General features: G+C 38.9%; 1 protein-coding gene across 1 annotated transcript in view; it reads left to right on the top strand.

Moving 5' to 3' along the window:
• The window catches only part of GNAQ (G protein subunit alpha q), a 315,249-nt gene extending 301,335 nt beyond the window's left edge, over positions 1 to 13,914 (top strand). The window contains exon 7 of the mRNA XM_055311274.1: positions 8,559 to 13,914. Coding sequence (XP_055167249.1) covers positions 8,559 to 8,749 — 191 coding nt within the window. The 3' untranslated portion in view covers positions 8,750 to 13,914. The remainder of the gene's footprint in view (positions 1 to 8,558) is intronic.
• The last annotated feature ends 11,577 nt before the right edge of the window (positions 13,915 to 25,491 follow it).

Consider the following 25,491-nt stretch of genomic DNA (forward strand, 5'->3'; position numbering starts at 1 on the left):
TTACCCATTCTGACAGGTGTCAGGTGATACCTCAGTGTGGTTTTAATTTGCATTTCCCTGATGATTAGTGATGTTGAGCATCTTTTTTATGTACCTGTTGGCCACCTGTATGTCTTCTTTGGAAAAATGTCTGTTCAGGTCTTCTGTCCATTTTTAATCAGATTATCTGTATTTTTAGTATTGAGTTGTTGAAGTTCTTTATATATTTTGGGTATTAAACTAGACTTCCAGTTTGTTTGAAGTTGATTACCAGTTCCATTTTATTACTACTAATTGATCTGTTCAGATTTTGTTTCTTCTGATTCAGTTTTAGAAGATTGTATGTTTCTAGGAATTTATCTGTTTCTTATAGATTGTCCAACTTGTCAGCATAGAATTTTTTATAGTAGTCTTTTATAATCCTTTGTATTTCTGTGGTTGGTTGTTACTCTCTTTCTTAATGAATTTGACTAAAGGTTTATCAATTTTGTTTATATTTTCCAAGAACCTGGTCTTGGTTTCATTGATCTTTTCTGTTTTTTAGTCTCTTTCATTTATTTCTGATCTGATATTTATCAGGTCCTTCCTTCTACTAAATTTGGGTTTTCTTTGTTCTTTTTCTAGTTCTTTTAGGTGTAATGTTAGGTTGTGTGAGATTTTCATTTTTGAGGTAGGTCTGTCATTATAAATTTCCCTCATAGAACTGCTTTTGCTGCATATCAAATATTTGGCCCTTTGTTTTCATTTTCATTTGTCTCCATGTATTTTTTAGTTTCCTCTTGGATTTTTTTTATTGACCTGGTGGTTGTTTACTACCAAGTTGTTTGGCCTCTTTGTGTTTGTTTTTTCTGGTGTCTTTCTTGTTACTGATTTCTAGCTTTATACCATTGTGGTTAGAAAAAATGCGTGATATGGTCCCAGTCTTCTTAAATTTATTGAGGCTTGTTTTCTGGCCTAGCATGTGATTTCTCCTGAAGAATGTCCCATGTGCATTTGAAAACAATGTGTATTTTGTCACTTTGGATAGAATTTCTATATGTATCTATACATAAATATATTTCTCTATATATCTGGCCTAATGTGTCAGTCAAAAATGTGGTTTCTTTGTTGATTTTTTGCCTGGATCATTTATCCATTGATGTAAGTGGGTTTCAGAGTCCCTTGGTATTACTATCACTTTCTGTTTTTATATCATTAATATTTGCTTTCTGTATTTAGGGGCTCCAGTGTTGGGTACATAATTAAACAATTGTTTTACCTTCTTGATGGATTGACCCCTTTACCGTTATGTAATCCCTTCATCTCTTGTTACAGTCTTTGTTTTAAAGTCTGTTTCATCTGATATAAGTATTGGTGCCCAGCGTTTTTGTTTTTGTTTTTTTCCACTTTCTTTTGTATGGAATATTTTTTATCTGTACTTTCACTTCAGACCTAAAGGCACACACAGACTGAGTCTCTGGTAGGCAGCATTTAGAAACGTCTTACTTTTTTCTCTATTCTGCCAACCTGTGTCCTTTGATGGAACATTTAGACAATTTACATTTAAAATAATTGTTGATAGCTATGTACTTAATGCCGTTTTTTGTTTCTTACTGCCATTTTATTAAAAATTTTTTGGTTTTTATTCTCTGTTTCTTTCTTTTGTTCCCTTCTTCTCCTTGTTTGCTGTCTTGTGATTGCTGACTCTCTGTAGTGCTATGCCTGGCTTTTTTAGTTTTTGTGTATCTGTATTCCAGGTCTTGGGCTTGCAGTTGCCACCAGGTTCGAGATTCGAGGTTCGAACATAACATCCTAAGTATGTCGTGGTCTGTATCAAGTTTTGATGGCCACTAATGTTTGAACACATTCCAAAACATCTTTTTTACTCACTCCTCCAGTTTATATATATGTTATCCCATTTTACGTCTTTTTATTCATACTTTTTTTTTTAATTATGGCCTTTTCCACTTGAAGAAGTCACTTTAACATTTCTTGTAAGGTCCTTTAGTAGTGATGAAGTCCTTTATCATTTGTTTGTCTGGGAAACTCAGTATCTCTCCCTCAGTTCTGAATGCTAACCTCACCAAGTAAAGTATTCTTGATTGCAGATTTTTTTCCCCTTTTAACATTTGAATCTATCAATCATGCCTCTTTCTTCTGGATGACCATATTCCTGCTGAAAAATCAGTGGATAGACTTAAGTGATTTACCTTTTATGTAAATTTTTGCTTCTCTCTTGCTGCTTTTAAAATTCTCTTTTTAACCCTTGACGTTTAATTATTGTGTCCGTGGGCCTCCTTGGGTCCATCTTGTTTGAGACTCTATGCTTTTTGAACCTAAAGGTCTGTTTTTTCTCTCTTAGATAAGGGAAGTTTTCAGCTATTACTTCTTTGAATACATTTTTTTCCTCTTTCTCTTTTTCTGGTGCCTCATAATACAGACATTTGCTTGCTGGCATTCAAGACATCCCTTAACCTATCCTCATTTTAAAAATAGTTTTTGTACCACTGAGCTTGTGTCCTTTCCATCACTTGGTCTTCCTTTTTTCTTTTTAATATTTTATTTATTTATTCATGAGAGAAAGAGAGAGAGAGAGGCAAAGTCACAGGCAGAGGGAGAAGCAGGCTCCATGCAGGGAGCCTGATGTGGGACTTGAACCCAGATCTCCAGGATCACGCCCTGTGCTGAAGGCGGTGCTAAACCATAGAACCACCCAGGCTGCCCTCATCTGGTCTTCCTTATCATTAATTTGCTTTTCGGTGTACATTTTTTTCATTCCAGTTATTGTATTAATTTTGATTTTTTTAAATACATATTCTCTCTTATTGAAGAATTTCTTACTGAGTTCCTCTACTCTTCTAAGCTGGTGGGCATCTTTATGACTATTAAACTCTATCAGGCATATTGCTTAGCTCAGTTTTAGTTTTGTTTTTTTGTGAGGTTTGTCTTGTTCTTGTTTGGGGCATATTCCGCTACGTCATTTGGCTTGACTGTCTGTGTTTGTCTCTATGAAGTAGGTGGAACAACTATGTCTCCTAAACTTGATGGGATAGTCTCGTGTATGGTTGCCCACTGTGTAGACCATGTATTTGTGCATGATGACTTTTTGCCAGGGCTGTGGCTGGCATGGGCTGGGGATCCCACAGCACTGCATGCTGGGGTTGCCCTGGTGGGATGGTTGGAGCTGAAGTGGGCATGGATGGGGGCAGTCCTGGGGCTCTTACAGGCAGCACCTTGGCAGAATAGTTAGATCTGAAGTGAGTACAAGCTAGGGGATCCCAAGGCTTTCCATGGAGAGGGTGCCTTGGCAGAACAGTTAAATTTGAAGTAGACATAAGCCAGTATACCCCAGGCAGGATAACTCAAGAGGAAGTAAGTGCAAGCCAGGGGTCCTGGGCCTCTAAGCACAGGGAGCAGTCCCAGGGCTCTCTACTCAAGATGCCCTGGAAGAACAATTGAAGTTCAAGTAGGTGTAATCCGGAGTGTCCCAGGGGGCACTATGACAGGGTAGCTAGAGCCAAGACAAGGTACAAATCTCAGGGCACCCTAAGGTGCTTCACACAGGGTTCCCCAGGTGCCCTGGCAGGACTGGTGGTAGGAGCCTAGAGTGTTCCTGCATGGTTAGCACCCGTGCCCTGTTGGAGTGATGGCTAAGGCTGTAGTGAGCAATGATCAGGGGTATTCCAGGGTGCATAGAGCTAGGCTAACCTTAGTGGGAGGGCCAGGACTGGTGTGGGCTAGGGCCCCACGGCTCCTTGAGGCAGGAGGTCAGCTAGGGCACCCACAGCCTACTCCCATCAAGGCGGAGGGATACATCAACTGTGGCACTCACCAGCCCCTCTGACCAGGAGACCGTTCCAGCAGCTCCCCACCTTTTGGCAGGTTCAAGGGCTGGTCCCTTTACATTCTATTTGCCTTTATAACCCACAGCATTTTTCCTGTGCCTATGGACAGACAGATCTGCCTACAGTCCCTCAGTACTATTCCTCTCTGCCACAACGGGTAGCATTAAGGCTTGGGGTTCCCCTCAGTACCCTGTCTTCATCTCTCTCACCATCCTTTGTGTAGTCTATCAGCCAGCCCTCACTTCTTCAAGAGGATCTGCTTCTAGCAGTAAATGTGGCCTGGAGGAGGTGAGTTAATGGTCTTCCTGTATCACCAACCTCACTCTTGGGTCCTTTACAGAGAAAGCATGCCAAACTCAGGTCTAGATGATTTACTAATCATCTAGAGGACAGCTTTGAATGTCACAAAGTTCCAACTCTGCCACTTTTTTTTAAAATTTTTTATTTATTTATGATAGTCCCACACAGAGAGAGAGAGAGACAGAGGCACAGGCAGAGGGAGAAGCAGGCTCCATGCACCGGGAGCCTGATGTGGGATTCGATCCTGGGTCTCCAGGATCGTGCCCTGGGCCAAAGGCAGGCGCTAAACCGCTGCACCACCCAGGGATCCCCCAACTCTGCCACTTAACTGCCATGGTGAGCTTAGACAAGTCTATTCAACCATTCAGTTTGCTAAGTAGAAAAGAATTAAATAGAATTGCATGTAAGTCACTTAGCGCGATACCTGGCAGGGAGAAGAGCACAAGCCCAGGTGTAGCTATCGTAAAGATGTAGGGAACAAGTGTGTATGACAGACTCCTCTTTAAATGACATTATCAGTGTAGGATGTGCAACAGGTATCAGTTCAGCAAGCTCCCTCAGAAAGGCAATTACTTTAAAAAAAAAAAAAGCAATATTCAACTGGCTTTATAGCTTTGTGAAGTTCTTAAGGAGGGGGTTTGACTCATCTTTTCACCCCACGGGCATTTGGGGCAGGGCCAGCTCACAGAAGGGGAACTGAATTTCCCTTCTCAAACATATCTAAGATCCTAAAGGTGGGCAGCTTGCAATAGAAATGTTCGGGGGATGTTATCAGGCATTAGAAATAGAACTCTCTGTAGTTCGTCAGCAGTGTGCGCTCCTGTCCATTCTCCAAGTACGTTCTCCTTTGTGCTTTCCTGTTCCTTCAAGATCAAATGCTTTCAGGATACCTGGGGGGCTCAGTGGCTGAGTGTCTGCCTTTGATTCAGGGCATGGTCCTGGGGTCCTGGGATGGAGTCCCGCATAGGGCTCCCTGCAGGGAGCCTGCTTCTCCCTCTGCCTCTCTCTTAACTCACCTCCTGCTTCTCCCCTGCAGGGAGCCTGCTTCTCCCTCTGTGTCTCTGCCTCTCTCTGTGTGTCTCATGAATAAATAGAAAATCTTAGGGGAAAGAAAAATGCTTTCTTAGCTGAAACAGTGTTTTCATTTTTACCCCCTTTTTATTGGCCACCAGCCTGCCACTCAGTTATAAATGCCAGACTGTATCCCTCACTGTTTTGCGGAAACTATAGAAGTAAGGAACTTGGTGTGCCACTAACTTGCTCTCCAACAGCAATGGGCTAGTCTTTAACCACAAGAGGTACCTGAATAAGATGGGCATAAAGCATCTGACTTATACCTAAGTATACATTTGCCTCTCTCTCCTGAAAGAGACTTAATTTTTCCCCAGAGTTCAGTGAGAACCAGCAAGTGGGGAATGATGCCCCACACTGTACATAGCACCCCTGTTAGGCCAGCAGGTTTTCAAGATGTGCTTGCATGCAAGACGACAGGGGATAAATACAGCACAGCCTGCCCCATGCACACCACACGTGGGTTTGAATTTCTTTTCTTTTTTTTTTTGCACCAACAAAAGACTTTTTCTGTGATACATATTTTGGGTACTTTTTTTTCCTTCTTTGCCATGTCCTCATGATCTCTTTACCTATGTCTTTCATCCAGTGAATTTCCCCAGATTCCCCATCACTATGAGCATTTCTTCCTTCCAACATGTGTGCATTGCCAAGGGCTTAAACTGTGAACATGTTTTTTTTTTTTTACTGTTAATCTCCCTCAATGTGCACATAACGCACAGAGAACAGAGAACTCAGCCGTGGAGAAAGAAAAAAAGACACTTATTCACAGAGCAAACACAGCTGTCATCTCATACAAAGCCCTTGTAAGAGCTGCAACTAAAAAAAATTCTAGGCCGACTCTGCAGCAATGTTTTTATAACAAACATGTTTCTAGTATTATGAATTTCACACTTCCACATTTCTGCACGTACAAGGTCTTAATCATGATGAATGCCATTTCTGTATTTCTCTGCAGGAAGAGAAATTTACCATTTCCACATGGATGTGAATTGCAGAATTGTTCATAGAGACTGTGGAATCCTGTGCCTGCTAAGATGGCCATAATGATTTATTTGTAGTTTGTGTTTATTCAAATCATATAATCTATGCTTAAAAACCTAATACACTGCAAGTGCTCTTCGCTGAACTTGGTCCAATCTAGTTGTGATAGTCTTTAGGGTTTAAGTAAAAATAGCCCCTTTTTCCCCAAATAGGGTAAATACAAAAATCAAAGGGAACTTCCATCACAAGCCAGAAAGATGGGGTTCCTTTATGAAAATGAGAAGATGCTCCAACCCCAACAATCTCTTAGTCCTAGTTTTAAATATTCTGTTACTGCTGTGGAATTAGTTAAATCAATAACACCGAGAAAGTTAGGACATTATACTCATGGTATTTGTATGGCACTTTCATTATAATGTCAGCCTTCTTGATTGCTGACAAAAATTTCTATTCTGGTCACTGAAGTAAAAAATGTAAACATTACCTTTGTTAATTCTGCAAATGAGAATAATCCATTTGTCTTCATGGCTCTTTCCTCCCTCCTGGCAGGGTTAGATATCAGTTTACAGAGGTAATCCCCACTTTGCAGTAAGGCTGGTTTGAAAAGTCTTCAATTTGGCCATCTAAAATTCGTGAAGCATTTTGTTAGAAGTGATAGGCCCTCAGTCAAGTTTTCATAGATTTCTTTATCCCAACCAATAGATAACGAGAATATTGATAGAAAAAATGGAAGCTGTGGACCCCAAGAGGGTCTTGTCAGACAGAAGGATGTGGAGTAGGAGAAGGTTATAGCATGACTGCCATCTTTCTTAGGATGGAATTCACTGGAAAAGATGGAAATGTTACATATATAGGGCCTCAGAGACTAATATAGATGCTCAGTAGTTGATAGGTGTAGTGTTTTGATGTTACTCATTAACATTAATTTCAGGATCACTTTAATACATTTATCAGGATCTACAAAATAGATATTTTAATACAGCTCTACTGACCTATAACTCACATGCCATGTAATTCACCCATTCAAAGCACACAGTTCAGTGCTTTTTGATATATATTTTACCATAATTTAAAAATCTAACAAAATTTGTCATTTTAACCATTTTAAAGCATACAGTTCAGTGACATTAATTATATTCACAGTGCTGTTTAGCCAAACATTCCCAAAAATTTTCATCACCCCAAACCATTAAGCAGTCACTCCTCATTTCCCCTTCCCCCAGCTTCTGCAACTAACTTCTAATCTACTTTGGCTCTATTAATGTTCCTATCCTATGTACCTCATATAAGTGCAGTCATACAACATTTGTTCTTTTGTCCGGCTTCTTTTACTTAGCATCATGTTTTCAAGATTCACACAGGTTGTGGCAACTTTTCTAGAGCTGAATAAAACTCTGTTGTGTGTCTCCTACCTCTTGTTTATCCATTCCTCTGTTGATGGCCACATGGGTCGTTTCCACACTTTGGCTATTGTGAATACTACACAGTGAAATTCATTGTCCAAATAACTATTACAGTCCCTGCTTTCAATTCCTTTGGATATATACCTAGGAATAAAATTGCCAGGTCATATGGTAATACTATGTTGAGCTTTCGGGGGAACTACCCAGTGGTGCGGCTATACTGTTGTACAGTCCCACCAACAATGCACAAGGGTTCCAGTTTTTCCACATCCTTGCCCACACAGATTTTTATACTTTTTTTGATGACACCCATTCTGGTAGATGTGAAGTGGTATCTCATTGTGATTTGGATTTGTATCAAAGATGAATGATCTTGAGCCTCTCTGCACATGCTTATTGGCCAGCTGTAGTTCTATTTTCTGAATATTAACCTCTTACCAGATATGTGATTGGCCATCCATTCTGTAAGTTGTCTCTTCACTGTCTTGATAGTGATGCACAACTTTGACGCACAAGTTTTTTTTATTTTGATGAGGTCCAATTTACCTATTTTTTCTCTTTTGTTGCCTGTGATTTTGGTGTCCTATGTAAGAATTCATTGCAAAATTATTAACTAAGTCTTTAATATATCCTGGTAAATATCTCACAGTAGTAATGCAAGGCATCTAGGACATCGTTTGGCATGGAAGAGACCCTGAATAAATCTAAGAAAATATAAGCCAGTCTTTTTCATCACCACATATAGTGCATTGAAGACTACATAAATGTGGTGTGCCCAGCAGCAGCAGCAATCTAGAAGCTAGACAGATGGATGGTCAGATAGCATGACAAAAAAAACAATTACACACAATACTGTTGGGGATGGTGGTGATAACGGATCAGATCCTCAGTGTAGCTGTCCTGTCCATAGCATCTTTATTGAGCCAGTCAACACTTACTGGGCAAAGGCATTAACACATCAGCTGACGAATCGTCCCTCTCCTCCTTTGGCCAACAGGACCCCAGAGAGATGCCCAGGCAGCTCGAGAATTCATCCTGAAGATGTTCGTGGACCTGAACCCAGACAGTGACAAAATTATCTACTCCCACTTCACATGCGCCACAGACACCGAGAACATCCGCTTTGTCTTTGCTGCCGTCAAGGACACCATCCTCCAGTTGAACCTGAAGGAATACAATCTGGTCTAATTGTGCCTCCTCGACACCGCCCTTCCCTTCCCTGGTGGGCTATAGAAGCTGTACAAGAGGGACTGTATTTCTGTGGAAAACAATTTGCATAATACTAATTTATTGCCGTCCCGGACTCTGTGAACGTGTCCACAGAGTTTGTAGTAAATATTATGATTTTATTTAAACTATTCAGAGGAAAAACAGGATGCTGAAGTACAGTCCCAGCACATTTCCTCTCTCTCTCTCTTTTTTTTTTTTTAGCAAAACCTTGTGACTCAATGTATTTTAAATCCCCAGTCATACACTCACCAAGATAAAAGTTGTTTCTTTCTCTTCTTTTTCTTTTCTATTGAGCAAAACAAAGCTGATTGCCCTTTCCCTAACCCGTACCCCCATCCTGATTTTTCCTGGGTTACAACGGCCTTTGCCCTAGTCCCATTCTTGGCCAAGTTTTTCTCCCAAGTGATACAGTCAGGACAGCATCATTTGATTTAAGCCATCAGCATTGGCTTGATTTAAACGTTTGTAGTTTTGCTGAAGGATTCTAAGTGTTAATCCTGTGGTTTTCAGTGTATGGCTCTGGATACACATAGAGAGTTGTTTTATATAAATATATTGTCTTGCCTCACTTTGTGCTGGGATCGTGGATGCCCATCTTATGGTTAAGTGTCATTTCTTTTGGATTTCTACCTTCAGCCATAGCTTAGTCATCAGAGATACGCACAAGTCAGTAAGGCAAGAACAGAGACACACAGTTGTTTTTTTTTTAAATGCCATGTGCCATGGTTCTTCTAACCTTCCTTCTTCCCCCTGCCACCCTCTCTTTAAATTACAGATGCCAAAAACTATATATATATGCCAACAGACACTACATTACTCCAATGGCTGCTACCCAGACCCAGAACCTTTTCCTTAGGTTGTTCTTAGCTTCCCCCTTCTTGGTTCAGATTTTTCTTCCTTTTTTCCCTTAGTGTTTGGGCCATCATTTATTATGGCAGTGTGTGTTGCCAAAGCTGGCTTTTCATAAAAGAAAAGTAGTAAAAATTTAAAAGATAAAAGCCAGTCTTTAAAAATGGAAGAGAGTAAGACTGTGAATCCTAAAATAATTGGCTGAGAATGACCCTGAAACACCAGTCGGTAACTGTAAATTCGATTGGCACGGTCCATTTTTTTCCTTGCCATGAGATCACATTGTTTAGCGTCTGTTCCATGTTGAGTGTCCAAATCAGCAATGTAAAAAAAAAAAAGTGTCTTTGTGATAGAACATGAAATCTGCTTCTATCTCTTCATTTAAAGCCAGTTTTGCTCTCTTTATGTTCTTTAAGGTCAAGTGGGTCTGCCAAGAACATTGTTTGAGTATTCTGACACCTTCATTTGCAAAATCTGAAGTTATTGCTGATTTACCACCTTTGGATCTTTTTAAACTGGTGACTGGTTAAAGTGGAACCTAAGGAAGACTTTTGAACTTAACTCAAGAGTAACCTCTCAGTGTTCTATAGAACATGAATTTATGTAACTGAACCTACTAGGAGAGAGATTTGGAGTTCTCTATGTGCAATTTTTCAACAAATGCAAAAAAAAAAAAATACAGCACATGTATTGATGAGCTTCTGTCAAGCAGCTTGAGTTGAAATCTGACTTAAGAAAATAAATCAAGATTGTTTTAAGCCTGCGAGGGGATAGGAATTAGGCCATGACACTGGTCGTATTTTAAGTATTGTACTATTTGGCACAAGTCTAAACTTCCATATCAATCACTCTTTGGGAACAACAAAGGAAGAGAGAGAATGAATGGCTTCTTAGATGAGTACAAGAGTTCCTAAGGAGTAGAATGTTCTCCTTTACTTTCCCAGCCACAAACAACACAGGTTACTTTTTCACTTTGCTCAGAAAACACCTGTAATTTAAGTAAGAACCAGACTGCCTGTAGGTATAGTGCAATTCTGAATGTTCTAATCATTGTACATATGTCTCTGTTGAGATTGCAGCATCCATACTGGCTTTGTAATCATTAATTTTTTTGGCAGATTGAATGTGCTGTATTGATATGTATCTATGTAATTGTATGTCTTATAGCTAATTCACATTTTGAATAATGTTATTTTATTTACTTTTTTTAAGAGAGGAGAATGTAAATTTGTCAGTTTATTTCTGACTAGGGATATTTTTTTTTCCATTTAGAAAAGAAAAAAAAAATCTTACTATCGTACAGAGCGGTACTAGCATCGTGCTGTATAAAATCATTTGCACATTCCTGAGTAGAGGTATACTGATAAGACCCAAAGGTAATTTCATAGCAAAATACATAAAATCAGTTGGAGCTTTTATACAAACATGGAAACCAACTTTGTAGAACTTTTGCCATTTGACCTAGGATTGGAATATGAGCTTTTATACGATTCATATTCTTATTTGGCAAATGCACAGTTTAGTATTACCTCTCTGATGGCCTTTATTAGAAAGGCAGTTTTAGAAGCTATTGTGATCCACTAAGGAAATGTTTTAACAGCTAGAGACCACTGCTTGCCTAAAAGGGCAATCTTAAATTTGGTGCAGCAAAAAAACAAAACAAAACAAAACAAAAAAAAAAAAAACAAAAACAAAACAAAAAAAACAAAAAGCAAAAAAACAACAAAAAAAAAAAACAAAAAAGAAAAAAGGAAAAAAAAGAAAAAAGTCAACAATAACATTTGAAGGCCTACAGTGTGTATAGAGAAAACCTCATCACAAGATCATAAGTGTTACAGTTTTAGGGAATCAAGATATTCTATTTAATAGAGCTATAGTAGATGTAGTCTATTAAACATGATCTCAAAGCTCGAAGATGTTGAGCAAACAGGGAAAGATTGTTCTATTTGTCTTTATGGAATTGGGATGGAATTGCTATGCAGAATTGAGGTTTGTGGCTTCACTGTGTGCTGTAGGGTGCATGACACGATCCCTTTCTGTTGAGGAAGGAAGAACTTGATCACCCTATCTGCAGTGACGCATGGAAACCTAATTGTATCCATACTAGTCAATCGAAGCTAAAGGATTTTCTTTTCTGTTTCTTTGGGGTTTTATTGAAGGGGCTAGGGGTGGGAAGGGATTCTTTTCAGTTTTGTATAAAAACAAAGTTTACTCATGCTTTCTATTATATTGTGATTGCAAACATTAGAAGCGTGTGCCACTGGACTCCTGTCATTGATGCTCTAGGTAACAGAGGCCTGTGGCAAGTTTTTGGTGACTTGGGCATGTCTTATTCAAAAAGAAAAACACAAACACAAACACCTTTCTTCAACATACCAAGGCAAGCAGCCATTTCATGACTCACTTAACACATTGCAGTGTACCAGTTTACAGATAATTTTCCCTCTTTTGCGTGACATGGCAGTTCCAAACCCACAGAGAAGTCCTCATTTATAAATTGGAGGTTTGTACTATGCCTTACAGAGCTTAAATTCAGAAGTTTGTGCCTCATATCTGAAACAAAGGGAAATAATACACCTATTCAAAAGTCAATAAATCCCCTCAAAGTTTTTTTTTTCTTTCTTTAAAACATTTTCATGTAAAGAGCTCTGTTGAATGTCATGAATAGACTGGGGGAAAAAAAATCTTAGGAACCTGCATATGTTGTTTACTAGCATATGACATCTGCAAAAGGTATTCGAAGAACACCTGAAACTTGTTTTGTTTTTTGTTTTTTTTTCTTTGTTTTTTTTTGTGGATTAACTAGCAAGCCTATTTAAAAAAAAAAGAAAAAAAGTAATTCAGCTAAAAGACAATTTACTTTTTGTACTTTAGACTATCTTGACTGTCAAGGTGTATGAACTGTAATTTTAAAATTTATACTGCCACATGATTGTAAATTTTAGTTGTCTTAATTTAGGAATTGGTAAAAAGCTATTTATGCTGGATTTGGGTCAAATGACTTATTTGCAAAAAATAATAATAATGGGAAGAAAGGGCTGTATAATGAGATACTGCAAGACTCAGATAGTGGTTGGAAATAACCTTCAAAATTACCCTCAATTTCCCTTTGTTTTCAGTTTCTCAAAGAAAAAAAAACGAATGAAATGAAATATAGAAGAATGTTAACCCATATCAAAATAAAGTGTACCCAAGTATTGTAATGTATATTGCTGCTCTTCTTAAAATTAAATAAGGGTTTAAAACCACTCAATTGGTAATTGACAACATCTCAATTGATTCAAACAAGGTGTTGCTTGGTATACATTACTATTTGCTTCCAAAGGTCTCTCTTTGGTTAGAAACCCACACAAAAACTAAAACTTGTAATATTGTATGTTTATCTATCTCCACATATTTCCAGCATATGTAGCGTTAATAGGCCTGTCCTGGTAACTGTGTGTTTGGGATTTCATTTTTGGTTCCACCAAATTAGGAAAAGAAATGGCTCAGTTGTGTATGACTAGTTAGAGATTTTTGGAGCCAAACACCTGCTGTTTCGTAGATACCTAGTACAGAGTCTAAACTTGTCATTTGTTTTTCCTCACAGAGTAACCACCCATTCATTGCTGTCTTCCCAATTTCCAATGATCTTTCAATAACTTTCTTGCCTCTAGAATCATCCATTCAAAGTATGCATACATGCCTAGCACATGTAGGTGCTCAAATATTAATTTCCTTCTTACCTCCCTTATCATGTATCTTCCATTTCCCAATATGATTCCAACTCAATAGTAAATGACATTTACATGTAATGAAAACACCTATTGGGCTAAATTGGATCTTACCTGGATAAAGCAATTCTGACTTTCATATAAGCTTTGGTAGATATGAAAAAAAAAACAGGGAAGAAAATATTCTTTGCTAGAATATTTTCAAGTTTAGGAAGAGATGGCAAATTGTGTAACATTGTTTAGGTTACTTTGACTGAAACACATGTTTTTGGTAGATTTCTTTTCCTCAAAGAACTCTAAATACAACTTCTTGCTGGATTCTTCATGTGTCATCATGTTGGAAACCCTTACTAGACCTATGTATTTAGGGAGTTTTGTCAGAAAACATTTTTAACTTGCAGTATTTAAAAGAATCATATTTACTGTTCTTAAAATGTCATTCAAATGCATGTATTGTCTATTGTTTGGGGATGGGAACTAGTTTTGCAAAAAAACACCTAATGTTGTATAATAATGCCCCAATGATCTTGCTGGTTAAAAATACAGTATTTTTGGCCATAATTTTGTACTACAGTATTCTTCATTCTTGAGTTTTGCTTCTCTTGAGGTTGCTTCAGCCTCTTCTAGAATGTTTTTTATTCTAGGGAGTATCGGAATAAATTTTTCCTGTCCTAAAATACTTGATGCTGCACATGCATTGTCCAAGTAGACAGGCTTAGGAGTTTCTAAGCAAACATGAAAAAAAAATCTTTTCCATCCTGTGTATAGCTAAATTTTAGTCTTCAGTGGAAATATTTGTACTGATGGCATTTTTTTCAGTTTTTTTTAATAAACTTGTCCTAATTTAGGTGGTAAGCAACTGTAAATATAAATTTTAGTAGCTGCTCACTAAAGACTTAGAGCTGCCTGTCTTCAACGACTGTGGCAGTCTTCTAATTAGCAAAGATTAACTGGCGAAAGAGGCAAGGGCTTGGCTCGGAGCTTTCTCGTTTTCAGCAGCCATAGTGACTAGTCCTCTCCTCACAAGGAAGAGGAGCTGTCAATGTCCTCTGAGGCTGTGACTTAGAAACAAGCACCGAGGCTTTTGAGAGGAGCTAAAAACTAGCTTTTCTTTTTCTAGCAACTTTGTGAAGTTAGGGTGATGATAAGTATTTTTCTAGAAAAACTGGTGCTTATGTAGGTAAGGACTTAGAACCATAACTAAAGCAAAAACCTGTTCCTTCTACTTACAAAGAGATCTTTCTAACTGGCTGCCTGGCCCTTGCTTATTGACCTTTGTGCTTTTCAGCATACAGTTCTTTCCAGATCCTTTAGAAAGTATCATTTTTGCTTAAAAGACTTTGGGTAAGGCCCTCCTATTGTTTCATGAGTTAGAGACCGTTTCTGGTAGGTGGCATCCCCTCTTCGGATCTTACTAAGGGATGGTGTGCCTAGGGACTGTCAGCACAGGCCTGCAGTGTTGAGAAATGGGGAGTCAGCCAGCCCCCGGCACCCCTCACTCTATGGCCTCTGGGACCTATGTCCATCTGCATCATCATATTGAAGACCCATAGCCCCCAGGAAAAATGAACTTCCTCAACGTTATTTGAGCCAAATATTTTAACTTGACCTGACTCGTAGACCCAGCCTGATGAGTCAGATGTTTTTGGTCCTGGCCTTCTGGAAACAATAAAAAAGTCATTGATCCAAAACACTCTGTCTTACTCCTCATCTTCCCTGCCTCTACTCCTCCCCCCACCCCCCCAACCCCCACCCTCCTCACTGCTGTTTTACTCTTAGGTTGTGACTGCTGCATCTTGAGAAACCAAATCACAGCAGAAGGGTGGGAGGTGGGAAGTGATGCTACAGAGTAGCAGTAGTTCATTTGATAGAGAACAGGAGCAATTGCTGGTGTCTTGCTTTTCCTTTGTTGTCTGATTTTAAGTTTTTAGCACACTCATAAGTGACTCCATATTTAAGCCCTTCTTGAACTGTGGGTCACTGTTGGAGAGTAAAAGGCCATGGTGAAGGGTAGGCTTCTGGTTGTTAATTTATCTAGGCCTCACCGTGATTCCTTGGTTTCATTGCCATGGCTAATTAAGATCTGGATCCAGCTAGGATAAGGAACTCGGCCCCCATCTATTTTAAGGGAGCACCCTAAGTAAGACGAGGCCTTGGTTATAAAATGTAGGTCTCTTCAAAAATCTAAGAAGCCCAGGGAGTTCTGAAAAGATTGTTTTTTCTGAATCCTTATGCCTCAGGACTTGAAATCTGATCTGTGTTGATTTTCTCTCTTCCTGTTTTCTTCAAAAAGGCAGAGCTCAAAGTATTTTCCTGTCCCATAAGCTTATGGGTAAAATGAGGCAACTCCTCCTCTTTAATGAAGAGGGTAATTAAACCAAACCTTGGTAACAGAGCTGACGGTGGGCACTCCTCGATGCTGACCCTTCAACCCAGTCCTGGCCCTCCGGCCCTGGAGGAGGTGCTTTCACAGCTTAGTGAGCTGGGAGCCCGTCCCAATGAGGTAGGCTCTGTCAAGGGCCCCGGGGACTGTCACTGTTCCCAGGTTACCGAATATGTTTGTATGGTGCATAAAGTAGGTTTGGAAATAAGAGGACTAAGATGAGACATTCCGACAAATGAGGCTTGGCAAACCCTACAAGTCTACAAGTGGACATTCCACCCTGTCTACCCAGCTGCCAAGAAGCTCACATTGCTGACGACCATGTTTGTGTCTGCTCTGGGCTGTGCCTCACCCAGGACGCCATGCTGTTTGGGAATCCCACACTGCCTGCCATCTACTGTCCAGTCAAGGCGCCAGCTGGGGCACACCCGAGTGCAAGGCTCACATCAAGGATTGTAGCACCAATGATTATATCGCTGGGGTCAGAGAAAGGGTCTGCTGCTTTTTGTGGAACAGTAAAGGGCCCATCCCAGGAATATCCTGGTAAATGGTTAACAATGGGGGCCAGAGAGGCACAATTGTGGTACTGATCTGTAGTGCGTGCTCATTTCCATGGTGTCAATAAATACGCCCACCAAGCCCAATTTTAAGCTCCTGATTTGTGATGTCACTGAACCCCATTGAGAAGAGATGCTAACAATGGTCTCTCAAGCTGTTCCTGCACACCATCCTCAGTCCCCTTAGGACACTACCTTTCTGAAAACCTGGGAGAATGGCAGGAGGACAAGCCTAGCTGGCTTATTACACCCACAGCTTATAAATCCCCTCCCTAGAGGGAAGCTAATGACCTGCAGCTAATTACCAAAGAGCACTGTGCTCATGATGGCTTCAGAAATGGCAGCTTGCCAGGAATATGAAGTATTTTAAACTCAAAAGGAATTTGGACATGAGATTCACCTAACACTTTTTGACTATGAGAGTGTGTGTGTGTGTGAGAAATGTCTCCATGTCTTCAAGCAGCTCGGTCATTGCTGAACAAAGACAAAAAGTTTATACAAATGCTCATCGTAGTTGGGTAACTAGATTAATCCTCAATCTTTTAAAAACTAATCTCTCGGACATATGTGGATAGACACGCAGAACCTAAAAATGATTTGATCTTGAAGTTGTGTATGCATGCACGTACATGAGCATGCACAGTCAAACTTGGTTATTAGAAGCACTTTAACTCAGAAAATCATTCTTCACATTGACATGATCAAGAGAAAAAAAATCATAAAATCCACAGCTAATGCAGTCTTTAATTTTTTTTTAATTTTTATTTATTTACGATAGTCACAGAGAGACAGAGAGAGAGGCAGAGACACAGGCAGAGGGAGAAGAAGGCTCCATGCACCGGGAGCCCGACGTGGGATTCAATCCTGGGTCTCCAGGATCGCGCCCTGGGCCAAAGGCAGGCGCTAAACCACTGCGCCACCCAGGGATCCCTAATGCAGTCTTTAAAAAAAAAAAAAATCTCGCCAGTCTTTCTAGGTGCTATCTTAAAAGAGCTCTGCTCCATCTAGGCAAGAACACCTCATTATAGCAGATTGTAATTTTTTTTTTTTCCCAAAGGGCAGATGAACCCTAGGCTGAGGGCGGGGCTGGGTTCCAGGTCTCTGACCAATGAAGGGTTGCATTTTCAACTGGGACTGAGTGAAAGGACCTCCAAAAAATTTGTAGAAGCTACAGGAAATCTTACTGAAATTATAAAAGCCAGGGCTGCATGATTTAGGTATATAGTCGCTGTTTGATGTTATTTCTATTCCTGAGTCTTCTCTGTGAAAATTGCTCACCTCCCATGAAGGAAGATGAATTCCCAGAATCCTATGCCTGTGCCATACTAATGCCTGTATAGAACCACAGATTCAGATCCATGGGGTGTGGGGCTGCACTTGTGTCACTCTTCTCCCACTGACTGAGGGTGGCCACCATTCCAGGTCCCTTGCTCCACACAGGGGTTACTGTAGACACTTCTCTTTCAGGTCAGGAGCTGCCTGCATCCTTCCAGCTTTCTCTGGCCACAAACAAGAAACCAAAAATCAATACCTCAGGAGTGATGTTCAAGCAGTGAGGGACAAGGGCTGGTGAACCCACTGCAGCTTCCCGTCCTCACCGGTCAAACCATAGCCTTAGCCTACGCACTTTGCGGGTGGGTCCCCAGCAGGTTCTGCTTCCTGTTGACAGAACCTGCTCATTAACACACCATTATTGACTTTTCTCCTTCCCTGGTGTTACTTCCAAACTCTCACTATGCTTTCTGGGGTCATCTCACAAACAACTTGCACCAAAATCCTTTACAACAGTCTGCTTTGGGGAAAATCCCAGATAAGGCAATAAGACCATCCAGGGAAATGACCTTCACGTACACGGAGGTAGCCACAGGGACTTGTCCAAACCCATCAACAACCAAGACTCAATACTTTGCCTTCAATGAAACTGCAGCTGATGCCTGAGGTCCCAGGTTAGCACCTGGACTTCTAGCAGGAGATGAAGTTGCTACATAGGCCCCTCAATGAAAGACTAAATAATAATTTATTAAGATTAGTAAAAAGATTAGAAAAAATACTAAAATTTTATTAAGAAAAATTCTACCTATTCCTGGAAGGTACCCCTACAGCATCTTTAAAGATGATCAATTTCTGTCATTGAAGAAAAGGGATAGAGACAATTTCTATCTTAATTGTCATTCTGTTTAGAGGGCATCTTTACTCCTTTCCTCCACCTGCCCAGCTCTGGCTACTGGCTCCAGGATGAGCCCCCACACCAGCCCTGACTAACCAATTCCATATGTATGAGGCCAGCTGCTTCCTTAGAGACACAAATGCTTTTCTGTCTTGCTCCCCCCCACCAGTGGATGTTGCTGACATAATCATGGGCAGAGAGGAAAGACTCTTCCATCAGAGAATTGGCACATATGGTGACATTTAATTGAAAAGTACTACAAAAGTAAGGGAACATTATTGAGGCCATGTTCTGAGAGAGTATCTGCCTTCTTTTAAAAAATAAGTTTCTCTAATTTGACAGTTGGTCAAAGTATATACTTAGAAAAAAGGAAGCTATATTTCAAATGTTGATGAAACAGGACTTAAGAATGAGAGGCTCTCTGCCAGTGCAAAAACTTATGCCACAATTTTGTTAGTACTAATGTCTGAATATTTGTTCTAGTAGGTTGGAATGTACTTACTATATTTAGCTATCTCATTACTTTGTGAAGGAATGAGTTTTTGAGTAGGGGTTACATGCCTGTATATTTTGTGATGATCCATAGCTAAATAAAACTGTATTCAAACTCAAATGCTGTTATCTTTTTAGAAGACATTGTGAGGATTCCAAATTATTTCTTAAGACCAAATATCTTACTTAATCACTTATGCTGGGCATAATTTTATGAAAAGTGACAAAGTATTTTCAGAAAGAAAGAAATAAGAAAATTCAGTGATGGCTTAATACACTTAAGAAAAAAATATTCAAAGACCTTTATTGTAAGAATATGTGCCAATGTGTCTGGAATTTTGGCTAAAATTTAAGTAAACTCAGAAAGAAAGGGTTAAAGTAAACTGTGTTTAGGGAATTAGGCACCAAAAGACTAATTTGATGGTTCTAAATATGACTGATTCAGGAAAATCTCTAACAAGATTGACTTCTCACATTTAGCCACCAGAAATGTGTATAATTTCTTATTTTCTCCATTATTTATACATTTAAAAAATATGCCCCCATTTCAGTTATTCAGATGGCAGTTTGAGACCTCTTCCTAGCTTCTTACTCTTCAATTTTATCATTACACATTAACCTTTCCAAGATAAACTCAAGAACCTCCAGGATTGCCTGGTCTAGGGGTACCCACTGAATCAGTGAAGAATGGGAAGATTGATTCCCTTTTTGACATCCCCTTAGAGTTAAATTTATTACTTTAAGTGGTAGGTTTCTCAATCAGCACTTGTGAATCTGCTGGTGTTAAATACTAGTGTTATGGATAAATTCAATTGTGAGCACGATAGATGCTATGACACATAATCCTCCAAATATCAGCTACCATCCATGGAATAGACTAAGTAAAGTGATCAATTCCTATGGTTTTAATTCTGGACATTTTTTTTAAGATTTTATTTATTTATTCATGAGAGACACAGAGAGAGAGAGAGGCGCAGAGACATAGGCAGAGGAAAAAGCAGGCTCCCTGTGGGGAGCCCAATGTAGGACTTGATCCCCAGACCTGGGATCACACCCTGAGCCAAAGGCAGATGCTCAACCACTGAGCCATACAGGTGCCCCAATTCTGGACATTGTTGACCTGAAATCTGTTTGTTCTCTACCTTGATTCAGGGGAAGTCAGGCAGCTAAACAGTGTGGTGTGGACTGAGAGGTACAGTTTGACCAGCAGAAGAGGCCAATTCATTAATATAACCTCATATATTTGAGTTTGCTTTTGTGGTTTACAATGTATTTTAAGAATTTCTTGAGACTGTGCTCTGGTAAAGTAAAGCAGATAGATTTCTGCACCCCCTTCACATATCAAGAAATCTGGAGTAAGCACTGCTTCCTTTTTGATGAATTAACCACAAAAGGGCTGACTTCTCTATGGTCTTAAGACATTTCTTCATGGTCACAAGATGGCTGTTGCAGTTCCAACCATTGTTCCTACACACAAGAGAAGACTGAAGAAAAAGACGAGGTTACCTGTGTCAAGAAAGCAAGAGCTTTTCCACATACTCTGTAACACATTTCTGTTCCCATCTCATTGGCCAGATCTGTATCTAATGACAAACCCTATAAAGAGGCCAATTAAGGAGAAAATCAGAAATAGAAGTCGAGTCACTCAGGGTCTTGCATTATGGTATATGTATTAATTTTTTAAATGTGGACTAAATATGCATAAGTCTTCTGGCAGGGGAATAAGAGCCATATGAGATGGTAGGATTAGACCAATTAAGGAAATAAAGAAATTCATAAAGGCTTTGCAGAAGTCTAATCCATGACCTGAAAAACAAAATGCCCAGTTCCCTCCTTGTTGCTACCATCTATTAACCTCACCTGACCTTACCCTGGGTGACTTCAGCATCTATATGGAAAACCCATTTGGCAGCCTAGACTTTGGATCTTACCATCTTCATCTTGAATGATCAATTCCTCTACTCCACTCTAGCCACTCACTTGCATGATCACTCTTTGCATTTGAACTTCTCCACCTCTAAAGCACTAATTCCAGAACACTAACTCAAACCTTCTGGGTGCAACCTCCCTTCCTATTACCTATTACTTTATTCAATGATTTCTACTCCTGAAATATAAAGATTTTCTTCAGACTGTTCATCACTTTATTCCTCCCAATTCACCAGCCTTCTGTGCTCTTCACTTTCCTTCTTATCTAGCTTCAATTTTGTATCCTTGAACTAGATAAATTTGCAAATATTCTATGTTTATCCCAAATCAACATGTCTGTTGATTACATACACGAAGCCAACTGATTTATCCATGAGAGCACTCAAAAAGCCAAAGGAAGCTGGAAAGAAGGACCAAACAGAACAGATTAGTTCACTATAAAGTTCTTGTTATAGCAGACTAAATAATTCAGACCAATTATCATATAGAAAATGTCATATAGAAAAGTTGGAAAATAAATATAAATAAATAAATAAATAAATAAATAAATAAATAAATAAATAAATAAAAATAAAAGTTGGATAACATTAAAAACAGTGTCCTAAAGGTATAGACAAGCTTACAAGATAGTGAATAATGACTGGATCAGGTTTCAAAGGAAGGTAAAATCCTAGGAAAATTAGTCCAATGTTTATGTCCACTCTTCCTCTGGCAACATTTATCAGTTCCAGAAAGGAAAGAGGAGAAGCTGAGAAACAATGTGACATTTTCGTTAGCCTTTTATAGTTAGAAGGACAGGTATTAGAATGCAGACCACACTGCTTAGTAGTAAACCACATCACCTTGGGATGGGAATAAAAAGAACTATAGCCTAAGAGTAGTGATGGGTCAGAAATGGATGAGCCTGAAGTTCAACTTCAAAATGAATGTATATTAAAATGAGGTAGGAGAAAGAGATATTGGATTATACAAGATCTATGAAAATGGACTAATGAACATTCAAGAAAAGTAAAAATAGGGGATCCCTGGGTGGTGCAGCGGTTTAGCACCTGCCTTTGGCCCAGGGCGCGATCCTGGAGACCCGGGATCGAATCCCATGTCGGGCTCCTGGTGCATGGAGCCTGCTTCTCCCTCTGCCTATGTCTCTGCCTCTCTCTCTCTCTCTCTCTCTCTCTCTCTCTCTCTCTGTGACTATCATAAATAAATAAAAATTTAAAAAAAAGAAAAGTAAAAATATATAACCCAAATTAAGAGCTCAGGATGTCATTTGGAGATTACAAATAGCTTAAGAGAAAAATAGTGAACCTGAAAATGGATCATGAGAATATCATGAGAATAAAGTAGGGTAAGAAAAAGAATAGACAATACATAGGGTAAGAGATATACAAATTTCAGTGAGAAAGTATAATATATATATTTGGAATCACATAGAAGCAGAGATAGAGAATGTAAAGAAGCAATTTTTAAGGATAAAATGTAGAGAACTTAACCAAATTGATGAAATACATCAAACTATAAATTCAGGGTGTTCAATGATCCCCAGGAAAGATAAGGAAAAAGAAGTATATGCCTAGACATATAGTAAATATGCTGAAAAACACATGAAAAACAGTGAAAACTAGTGTGAAAATAGAAACAATTACCTTAAAAAAATCAATGGTTAAATTAACAGCTGACTCTTCAACAGAAACAATGAAATCCAGAAGGCAGTGGAAGGGTATCTTTGAAGTGCTGGGGAAATAAAAATAACTGCCAAACTAGAATTCTATCTAGGATGAAAATATGTGCAAAGAATAAAGATGAGTCTGACTATGGTGGAGGGAATGGGACCAGATTTACCTTGTCAGTGTAAATAACTGGAAAACTGTAAAGTTTTCAGACAGTAGCTGATGGTGTAGAGTTGTGTTGTGATCCCTGACAGAAAGGAAACAAAGGAGATGAGCCCTACAATAATCTTAGCTTTCCATCTGGAAATACTTTATGAACTATAATGAAGAAAAGGGATTCCTGAGTACAAAGGTTAGAGTTCAGAAAGGTTGAGATAGCTAGAATTTGTGGTACATGCTGCAAGAGTGAAGGGAGTGGCACAAAGAGCTCCAGAAATCTGCATAAAGGTCCTTGGGACATGCGACTATTGCTCAGTAAAAAAAAAAAAAAAAAAAAACATGTGCATGTATGAGTGAAAGTGCTTGATGGTAGGCAGAGAATAACTGGAGATCTTAAAGCTTAAGAACTCCCAGAGTTGGGATCCCTGGGTGGCACAGCGGTTTGGCGCCTGCCTTTGGCCCAGGGCGCGATCCTGGAGACCCGGGATCGAATCCCACGTCGGGCTCCTGGTGCATGGAGCCTGCTTCTCCCTCTGCCTGTGTCTCTGCCTCTCTCTCTCTCTCTCTCTGTGACTATCAAAAAATAAATAAAATTAAATTAAATTAAAAAAAAAAAAGAACTCCCAGAGTTCACAAAGAGTAAGGAAATACTTGAGCTCCAACCATCCAGAGAGGAGCATCTTCATTCAACATACCTTAAAAATAGTGTTAAATTAAGTCTAAAATAAGGGCTATTCTAAAACCACCACAGCAAATGTTTAAAAACCAACCTTAAAAGTATTAAGTTAATCCATAAATAACTGACAGCTAGAGCCAAGTCCAACACTCCTGGAAGAAATACAATAAATGCAGCACTCAACATAAAATACATAATGTCCAATATCCAATTAAAAATTAGTATACCTGTGAGGTGCCTGCCTGGCTCAGTCAGTAGAGCATCTGACTCTTGACCGTGGGGTTGCAAGTTCGAGCCCCATTTTGGGCATGGAGCCTACTTTAAAATTGGAATTTAAAAAAAAAAAAGTATACAGGTGAACAAGCAAGAAATGCAATCCATAACCAGGAAGAAAAAAAAATCAGTCATATCTGGAAATGACATATATGATAGAATTAGCATCTAAGAACTTTAGCATAGCTATTATAAATATGCTCACAGATTTAAATAAAAACTTAATCGCATTCTTCTCAAGTGCACACAGAGGATTTTCCAGGATAGGTCATATGTTAGGTCACAAAATAGGTCTTAAATTTAAGAATATTGAAACCGTATCAAGCATCTTTTACTGACTCAGTAGCATAAAACTAGAAATCAGTCACAAGAAGAAAAAAAGGAAAAAAATCACAAATATATGAAGATTAAACAACATGCTACTGAACAACCAATGGATTAATTTTAAAAGTATTTTTAGGGGATCCCTGGGTGGCTTGGCGGTTTAGCACCTGCCTTTGGCCCAGGGTGTGATCCTGGAGATCCGGGATTAAGTCCCACATCAGGCTCCCTGCATGGAGCCTGCTTCTCCCTCTGCCTGTGTCTCTGCCTCTCTCTCTCTCTCTGTATCTCTCATGAATAAGTAAAATCTTTTTTTAAAAAAAAAAGTATTTTAAAAAATAGACCAGGACGAATAAAAACAGAAATGCAACATACTAAAACCTATGGGTTGCAGCAAAACATTTCTAAGAGGAAGTTCATAGCAAAAAACACCTATACCTCCAAAAATGGCAAAATCTCAAATCAACGACCTACCTTTATACCTAAAGTCACTCAAGAAAAAGGAACAGATAAAGCTCAAAGTTAGAAGAACAAAAAGATCAGAACAGAAATAAATGAAATAAAGACTAAAAAGACAATAGAAAAGATCGATAAAATTAAGAACTGGTTCTTTGACAGACAAAACTGACAAAACCTTTGGCTAGACTCACTTATTTTTCTCTTAAAAATAAGAGAAAGCATCAAAATGAGAAGTGAAAGAGGAGACACTACAACTGATAACCCAGAAACAAAGTAGTATAAGACTACTATGAAAAATTACATGTCAACAAATTGGACAGCCTATGAGGAATGGCTCAATTCCTAGAGACATGCAACATTCTCGTTTTCAATTATGAAGAAATAAAAAATCTGAATATACTGATTACTGATAAAGAGATGGAAAGTTTTTGATTACTGATTCAAATAAACAAAAGTCCAAGAACAGACAACTTCACTGGTGAGATCTACCAAATATTTTAAGAACTCCAGTCCTTTAAAACTCTTCCCAAAAGTACAAGAGGATGGAATGCTTCCAACTCATTTTACCAAGCCAGAATTACCCTGATACTGAAACCAGACACAGACATCACAGGAAGAGAAAATTACAGGACAATATCCCTGATGACCATAAATGCTAAAATCCTGAACAAAATATAAGCAAATTTAATTTAACAAAACATTAAAGGAGCATACTCCATAATCAAGTAGTGCATGGAGCATTCAACATTTGCAAATAAATGTGATAAACCACATTAACAAAATGAATAAAAAGTCATATAATCACTTCAATAGATGTTAAAACAGCTTTTGACCAAATTCAGCATCCATTTATGATAAAAACTCTCAACAAAGTGAGTACAGAGGGAATATGACTTAACATAATAAAGGTCATATTGGACAAGCCCACAGCTACCATCTTACTCAACAATGAGAAGCCTAAAGCTTTTGCTTTAAGAACACACACAAGATAAGAATTCCCATTCTCACTGCTTGTATTCAACATACTATTAGAAGTTGTAGCCAGAGCAGTTAGG

Source organism: Nyctereutes procyonoides, unplaced genomic scaffold, assembly GCF_905146905.1.
Source record: "Nyctereutes procyonoides isolate TBG_1078 unplaced genomic scaffold, NYPRO_anot_genome, whole genome shotgun sequence".
Lineage (NCBI taxonomy): Eukaryota > Metazoa > Chordata > Mammalia > Carnivora > Canidae > Nyctereutes > Nyctereutes procyonoides.